The sequence below is a fragment of the Pseudopodoces humilis genome, chromosome 3 (assembly GCF_049639895.1).
Source record: "Pseudopodoces humilis isolate 2021_Gansu_Grassland_sample_001 chromosome 3, ASM4963989v1, whole genome shotgun sequence".
NCBI classification, from domain to species: domain Eukaryota; kingdom Metazoa; phylum Chordata; class Aves; order Passeriformes; family Paridae; genus Pseudopodoces; species Pseudopodoces humilis.
In genome coordinates this window covers 103,167,727-103,176,360 of record NC_142202.1, presented here as the reverse complement: position 1 = coordinate 103,176,360, position 8,634 = coordinate 103,167,727, and the positions used below count along the sequence as shown (strand labels likewise).

The 8,634-nt window shown below is 41.9% G+C and overlaps 1 protein-coding gene across 6 annotated transcripts in view; it reads left to right on the top strand.

Annotated features, from left to right (window-relative positions):
• The first annotated feature begins 33 nt into the window (after positions 1-33).
• The window catches only part of SMC6 (structural maintenance of chromosomes 6), a 39,202-nt gene continuing 30,601 nt past the window's right edge, over positions 34-8,634 (top strand). For 3 of the 6 annotated variants that reach the window (XM_088053474.1, XM_014251384.2, XM_005521928.3), the window contains exons 1-4: positions 34-134; positions 3,093-3,245; positions 5,752-5,864; positions 7,787-7,904. In XM_088053474.1, the coding sequence (XP_087909600.1) occupies positions 5,757-5,864; positions 7,787-7,904 (226 nt within the window). In that variant the 5' untranslated portion in view covers positions 34-134; positions 3,093-3,245; positions 5,752-5,756. Of the gene's footprint in view, positions 135-566; positions 582-607; positions 968-1,006; positions 1,894-3,092; positions 3,246-5,751; positions 5,865-7,786; positions 7,905-8,634 lie in introns of those variants that run through there. The other 3 variants (XM_088053473.1, XM_014251386.2, XM_014251385.2) reach the window with 3 other exon arrangements.

Genomic DNA, 8,634 nt, shown 5'->3' with positions numbered 1-8,634 from the left:
TGGCGCGCGCACGGAAACGGGCCCCGCGGGACGCGGAGAGCGCAGGCGCCGCACTCGCGGCCGCGGCTCTTCCGCCCGTTCCGGCCCGTCCCGCCCCGTCCGCCCCGCGGAGTGGGGATCGGGAGCTGTCCCAGGTAACGGGGCGCGGAGCAGCGAGGGGCGAAGGGAGGGGAGGGGAGAGGAGGGATGGGTGACCCGTGCCGGGGGAAGATCGTGGCGGGCGTTGTCCGGGCGCGCCCCGCTCTCTGGACGGCTGGGAGGAGGGAGCGGAGGGCGGCCTGGCGGCCGCAAGGCGGGGCAACGGCTGCCGCCCGCTCCTCCCGCTGCTCCCGCTGCCCCCGGCGCCGCGGTTGCTGTCGCAGGTGGCTCTGCGGGGCCAGTTAGCGGTCGGAGCTGGCGTTTGTCACCCGCTGTCCAGCGTGGGCGCCCCGCCGGGTGGGAGCGCCTCCTCCGGTGCCCACCTCTGCCGGCGGAGAGCAGGAGCGGCGGCCGCCCGGGCGTGCCAGCCGCTAAGAGACCCGTGTCTCTTTCCGGGGGGTGGGGGATCCTTCCAGGTCGTGCGGTGTTGGGAAAAGTAACAGGTAATCGTGGACTTGAGGGGATTTCTGCCCCTCTTTCGTTTTCGCTGTCCGTAGAAGAGGCAGAGCTGCCCTCTGTGCCGCAGTGCAGTTCTGGGCTCCTCAGTACAAGAGAGAGATGGATGTCCGGTGGAGGGCTGTGAAAGATGATTAAGGGACTGGAACATCTCTTTTATGAAGAGAAGGCTGGGGGAGTTGGGCCTGTTCAACTTCGAGAAAAGACTGCTGAGAGGGGACCTCAATCTGTATAAGTGTCTAAATGGAGGGTGTCAAGAGGATAGACCAGGCTCTACTTGGTGGTGCCGAGCAATAAGACTAGAGGGAACGGGCAGCAACTGATGTACCGGAAGCTCCACCCGAGCATGAGGAGGAATATCTCTACTGTGCAGGTGAACGAACTGGAACTGATTGACCAGAGAGGCTGTGGAGTCTCCCTAACTGGAGATACTCGAAAACTGCCTGGACACAAGCCTGTGCTGTGTGCTCTGGGATGACCCTGCTTGAGCAGGGAGGTTGGACCAGATGACCCACTATGTTCCCTTCCAGTCTTACCCATTCTGTGATTCTGTGGGTCAGGCAGTGCTTCTCCAGTGTTTAGATGGGATGGTGGAGGCTTCTTATGCACTGGCTGCAAATATATTAGGAAAGGAATCGTGAATGTTGGGCATGTAGTCTAACATGGAATGTCTGTCTCAGTACCAGAAATGTAGAGCACCCCACTGCTGTGTCTGAGGCTGGGATTCTGACTTCAGCCCTCTGAAATACCTCCCTTTATGTACAACAGATAGTGTTGTACTTCCTTCGTAGTTATTAACTGCCAGTGTTAATTTGTAATTTTACTGCTATTTTTGTGACTGTTAAATGTAGTGTGCTATACATCAGCTAAAGACCTCAGGTATTCTCTTCTTCCCTTTGCTTCTTCCTATATCTTGTGTTCATCCTGCCACAGGTCTGCTCTGATGTCTTTGCTTTATTTCTGTTTTGCCAGCTGGGTGAAAGGCAGGGTTATAGCTGAGCTAGGTCCAAAGTTTTTGAAGTGGATGTCCCACAAGACAGATGGGACACCTTCCTACCTTATGTGGATACCAGGCCAGCAAGGGCTTCTAGAAAGCCAGTGATGTGTGTTTGGTGACAGCAGGTTGCCTGTGTCAGCTCTGGATGAGCCAAGCTGTGACCAGCCAGGTAGGGAAAAGGAAACAGTTGTGGAGCTCCACTATGTTGAACGTTGTGGAAAGATAGGCCACTGATTAAGTTGGACATGGGTGAACATCAGTGGGATGCAGCCTCTGCCTTCCTATCCTTTGATGTGTACAGGGTAAGTACTTTTCTACTATAACATGTAGCAGTCCTTATCATTTTATACAGGACGTTTGGGGCTTGCATTCTTCTTTTGTGCTCTCATTATATGCATAACAACTGCTTATTGTAATTTGTAGTGCTCCTTTGGTTGTTTTTGTCATTGAATCTGTCTTGCCTTGTTTTGCTCCCAATTTTAAGTCCAGTTGTTATTTCTAATTGTATGCTTTTAAGTTCCATGATAGTGAAGTTTATTTTCTTTATTAAATCAGTACTCGTGATTTCTGAATGACTGTTGGATTCTTGTTTTGAACTATTAACTTGACTTTGTCATCACGTTTCTATTAACACAGTCTGACTTTATCTCACAATATATGAAAGTATATTTTATACTTTAGTTTTTAAATATGATGCCTGATCCATTAAAAAAATCCTTCTGTTAACATTTGTCAGTAATGTCCATTGTTGCCTTCTCAGTAGTCTGTTACATATATTAAAATGTTAAAATGTATTGATGTATGTTTTTGCCAGTTCATTTCCAGTATAGTATTGCATACTTTAGTAACATTCAGATAGGCTGGATCAGCTGCTTTGCCTTTGCCTTTATAGTTATTCCTGAACTGTTGTTAAAGTTAGTGCTGAGACCAAAAACAATGTTTTTTTTCAATTAAAAACTTAATGTAGAAGATTAGAGGTGCCTTGGTGCAAGAGATTCGGGAGCAAATATAAAAATAACTTTTCTTGTCAAAAATATCAAGATGACATGAAGATAAAATTTAAATATATGTCATGTTCTGTGTATTTATTTTTTAATATGTTGATTATTTCTTCCTGTGCCTTTTAAAATTTTGTTTCTTGTAAAATCATGTTAGTGGGTTCCTTGTGGTTGCGGTCAGCTTCTCACTCCTTTCAGCTTTTTGTACTCAGGGAAGGTTCTGCATCCACTGATACTTGTCATAATTTCTGAGGGTACTTAATACAGTTTGCTTGTAGTTCCAGTTTTCTTTGCAGTACTAGCTCTTCAGCAGTTTTGAGGTGCAAACTATTTTGCCTTTCTCATAGTTAGATTGTGTGAGATTATTTTGTTCTGTTTTCTGCTCTTATACTCTCTTTTCCTTAAGTGTTCAAATAGTATAGCAGTGAAGCTTATAGCCCTCATCTTTAGTTTGGATGTTATTAATTACAATGTTTAAAGCTTATATGTCTCCTTCTTTTTAGAGGAAGATTTTAATGGAACAGCAGATTCAATGAATACTTGTCTTCATATTTGGGTGATGGATACCAAGAGCTTGTATGTGACTGTTTCCTGGTCTGAGTAATTTGGGCATGAAGGCATGTTTTTGTAGTAAACCAAGAGTAGCATAGCAAAAGGTATGTAAACTGAATCATGAAGTGCATTTGCTCCTTGTTTTCCTTGTGTGTGGTATTAAACTACATAGAATAAAGTGGGTATGACAGTTTTGCTGTAAATACTTCATGGGCATCATCATGGTAATAACAATATTAATAATAATAATCATCAGTAATAAGTATCTTCATCCTTCTCTTCTGCCTCTAATATTTGATAAAGAAATCCCTACCATACAAAATTATTGCAAGAGTGTCAAATGGGAAGTTTATTGCATTTCTGTATTGGCTTTGAATTTTATTCATTCTTCATAATGGAAAGGGATGAATATTGTTTTTTCTTTATCTTTTAGATACTGTGTCATAGAAAATTAATGAGAGGATCGTAAGACACTGTATTTTATAAAGTAGCCAACAAATATATAGACTAGAAATGAGATATTCTTTGTAATGATGTAGGAAATTTTGGTGTCTCTTGTGTCTCTTATAATAAATGTTATTCTCTGTGATGCTTGGTAGTATAAGCTGTCTGACATCCTATCAGTTGAATTCAGGGAATAGTTTTGGCCAAACATGGGGCTGACACAAGGAAACTGCTCAGAGAAGATGCCTTTTTCCACAGTGACCCAAGCATACAGATCTGCATGGTGAAGTCATTAGGGAGCTCACCTAACTTACGTTAAAAGGAAGAAATTATTTCTTGTGTTACTTTTTAGTAGAATCAGAGACTTGAGGTGATTTATTGTTTTGTTGTGTAAAGAACTGCTTGGACTCAGGGGGGTGAGACAGAATGAGAAGAGGGAAGAAAGACTGCTCTCCTCCATTGCAGCCAGAGTTCTTGTGTCTAAAGTTGTACTTCAGCAGTCTTCATTTCACTGAGTTCTCTGTAGTTTCTCCAAGTGACTAATCTTAAAACATTTACAGAGAGAATGTGGAGCAAGACCCACTGAGAAGCTCTGGGAGGCCTGAGGGCTTTGACAAGGCAGCCCCTGGGGTCCTGAGGCTGTGTGCTGCACAGCTGGACCCGCTGTGCTGACCCACCCAGCTTTCTCTCACACAGTGTCACCTCCCTCCAGGAGATCATGTTAGGAACTGTTAGGCTGACTTGTATGACTTCTGTCCTGGATCATTCCATCTGTCCTAAGGGACAAGGAAGTGCTTGCTTGTTGTCATCACCTGTATCCATGACTGGGAGTCTTCTGGCCTCCAAGCCCCCAGTGTGTTTAGACTTGTGTTACCAACTTTGGGCATGCTATGTCTCTAATGCTGGTCACTCTTTCCTGTGCCCCACACATTTTAAAGAAATAATATTTTTATAATTTATTGTTATAAATAAGGAGCCTGTTTTTAGGCCATATGTCATGCAGTGATCTTTCTACAGGAGTGAATGTTAAGTATAGTTATTATATGCCTCTGAATTTTGCTTGAACTGATGATGTGCATTAAAGTTGGTTGTCATCTTTCTTAGAGGGGAGCTCTAGATTAAATTCATGCAAGCAAAGATGAGTAGGAGAACATAATCTGTTTCAGAAAAGTTTTATTGTTAGAAAACTGTGCAACTGATGTTAGTTTTAGCCTGTTTTAGATACTTAGCAGTAACTGACTTAACTACTGACAAATAAAAATATTGTGTATTGCATTTGTGTAAATAGCACCTTGCTTCTACTTAGGGCAAATATGTCAACTTCCATGTTTTGTGTAGGGCTTTGTGTCTGTAGGTATGAGGAATGTAATATGTGCTTTTGAGGGAATAAAGCATAATAAATCATAATGCCATAAGCTTATGATTACAGAAAATACAAGATTTTGATATGTTTTATTAAAGCTTGTTAGTTTTGCAAGATTTGTTTCAGACCAGTCCCATTAGTGGTGGAAGTCTGTGTGTTACGTATTGAATTGTAGAGGAAACTCATACGTGTGTCCTTTATATAGAGAGAATAGTTATCCTTTATTAGGAGAACTTTGTTTATTGTGATCATATTATAGTACCTTGTGTGTAAGAAACAGGAACAGTGCTATGAATTTAAATTTTCCTTTATTCTACTTTTATGTGTTCTGCATATTAATTTTCTTGGCTTTTGTCAACCACAAATAATTAATACACTGTTTTTACCCATGCAGCTGACTTTAATCAAACCTCTATTGATGCTGCTGATTATACTATGTTAGTTATGTACTTTTTACCACTAATCTTGAACTCCTTTGCTAACCAAAAACAATTCTAGCATGTATTCCAAAGTCTAATGTACCAAGGGAAACAGAATCAAGATTGATTTTATTTTTAATCAACACATTCAGCTTGATTAGAATAATGAAGCCGTGTTTCTTTTGTTTTGATGCAACTCTTTAATAGTAAGCATAGCCTTAAATTACTGAGATTTCAGTTCTGGGAAAGTATTTGTTGCAATGTTTGCTGTGATTTTAATATTTGTTTTACTAAAGTAAAGAATTCGGTATGTCTGTGTTGTCACCTGTGGGTATGTTGTCACCTAGAAGACTGAAACCTATATTTCATTATTTTCATTTTCAGTACTCATGGGTAAGAGAAAGGAAGAAAGTGTTCCAAATCCTGGGTCCCAGAAAAGACAGAGAAAAGAATACACAGATGTACATACTGATGATTGTAGTGCCTCTTCACAGTCGGTAAGTAGTTCAAAATGTCATAGAGATGAAGATAGAAGAAAAGTTCTTATTGAAATAAATGTCTTGGATGTAGGCGTCAGTAGAACAAAGATAAAAGAAACTAGGGATACTGTCTGTAATGAGGACTTCTGCATGAGGTTATTCTTAGCTTATTTCTTCTTGGTTATCTAGTTATAATAGTTGATCATAAAATAACAATGTTCTGATTTAGTAGAAGGAATACTACTGCAGTTGTCAAGTAAATGAAGGAAATGGATTTTGACAGAACTATGGTATTTTTCATTTATAGTTGTAGTAAAAGCAGACAAAATATTTGGAAAACTAATTATTTACTAAAAGAAGTGCCAAATACTTATTTGTTTTGTATAGATGGCACTTTCAGATGACTAAAAAAACCTAGTGTTTGAAATGCAAATTCTGATAGAAAAGAAACTTGAAAACAGGAATATTATTTTTTTTCTGCTTTTCTTTCAGTAGTTTAATTTTAGTTTGATAGAAGATTTTTAAAAAAATATTTTTGAGATTGCAAATACTGTCCTGTGTATTTAGACTGAACATTAGGAAACATTTCTTTACCAGTGGTAAGATACTGGATCAGACTTCTCTGGGAGGTTGAACCTGTATGGATGCCAGGTGTGCACCAAAACCACTCTCTCACTGCCCTCCTCTCCTGGGCAGGGGATAGAAAATACAACAAAAGGCTTGTCGTTGAGATAAGAGCAGAAAGAGATCATTCCCCAGTGGCTATCATGGGCAAAACAGCCTGGGGAAATTAACTGAGTTTATTTACAATCAAATCGGTATTTGAGAGATAATGAGAAACGAACCCAAATTTTAAGACCTTTCCTCCCTTTCTTGGCTCATCTTCTCTCCCAATTTTCTTCTTCCTGCAACAGCGCAGGGAATGGGGGCTGCAGTCAGTTCATTATGTGTTGTCTCTGCCACTCCTTCCTCTTCAGAGGGAGGACTCACTCGTTCTGTGCTCCAGTGTGGATACTTTCCACAGGATGCAGTTCCTCAGGAACAGCCTGTTCCAGTGTGGGTCCCCCACCGGGTCCCAGGTGCTGCCAGCAAACCTGCTCTGGTGCACTTCTCTCTCCATAGGCCACAGGTCCTGCCAGGAGCCTGCTCCAGGGTAGACTTCCCATAGAGTCCCAGCCTCCTTTGGGAATCCACCTGATCCAGCATAGGGTTCTCTGTGGGCTGCAGGTGGATCTCTGCTCTGATGCCTGGAGGACCTTGTGCCCCTCCTTCACTGACCTTAGTGTCTGCAGAGCTGCTCCTCTCACATATTCTCACTCCTCTCTTTGGCTGCAGTTGCTGCAGTTGCAGTTTCCCTTTGCTGACTCTTAGCCTGGAGGCACTAATGCTGTTGCAGATGGGCTCAGCCTTGGCCAGCAGTGGGTCTGTCTTGGGGGTGGCTGGGGAATGGCAGTGGCTCTGTCAGACACAGGGAAGTTTCTGGCAGGTTCTTACAGAAGCCATCCCTGTAGCTTCCTGCCCCTGCTACCAGAACCCAAAGCCGGCGCAGCTGCCTAGAGAGATGGTTGTTGCTCCAAACTTGTCAGTATTTACAAGACATTTGGATAATGCCCTTAATAACATGCTTTAACTTGGTCAGCCAACTGTGTGGATCTAGTATCTTAATATTTTATGTTGTATTGATAATAAATTAGTAATAGGGAGAACTGAAAGTTACTATGTGTGAAGAATCAGTTTTGGTAACTTTTTATTTTACTATGTAACTGCACTATAGCAAACAGCTTTAGGCAGTGTCATGAAACTCTTCTGTTTCCTTGGGGCTTGTAACAGCCGATGTTTTATATCGTACTGTCATTTAAATTCTCACTGCGTTTAAAATTTATAAACTTAATCTCACTAAAATGCATACATAACTTGAGTTTTAATTGTTCATTCTTTAGCCTGATGGTGAAGTTGGCATAATTGAAAGTATCCAGCTGAAGAATTTCATGTGCCATTCAAATCTGGGGCCTTTTCAGTTTGGATCAAATCTCAATTTCGTTGTTGGAACCAATGGCAGTAAGTATTAATCACATAGTGTCTTTCTCAAAGAACACTTCTGTTAATAATGTAGAAGATGTGATTTTTATTTGAAAAAAGAATTGCTAGCCATCTTTCAGGCAAGGATAAGGATTCACTTTTGGATTCACTGAGGTACTACACAGGTCTATCCCAGTAGTTGAAGGCTGATGAATTAGGTCTATAACATTGGAGATTTTTGGAAAAGATAATGTGAATACAAATATTTTAATAGCTAAATAATGCATAAATTTTTATTTGAACTAAATGTAGTTAGATGTTTATTATTAAAAGCACAGTAATTGTCCAAGTGCCTGCAGTGCCCTTCACTGAGTTTGAAGCAGCCACAGTGATTGTAATGGGGGTTGAAGTTCTGCTGATAGTTGCATAATGCTAAACTAGATCTGAACCACATTCAGCAGCATCCTGCTTCCTGATGGTTTCAGCTTTTCAAGGAATTCCCAGATTTTTAAAAGCTGTTGCATTTAGTCTGGAGAAGCAGGGGAGGTGTGTCTCTCTGGGCTGGCGCTCGGAGGAGGAAGGGTGCCAGGTGTAATTGAGAACAGTTGCGCTAGATGGCTCCCGCAGCCCAGGGGTGCTGCCGAGTGCACGGACCGGGAGTTCCACGGCCAGCAGTTCCCACATGTCGTATCGTGTCATTTGTCATAGCATATCTTATCAGCTGGCATGACAGAGTACTTCAAAATGATAGCCTTAGCCCAGGCCCCGA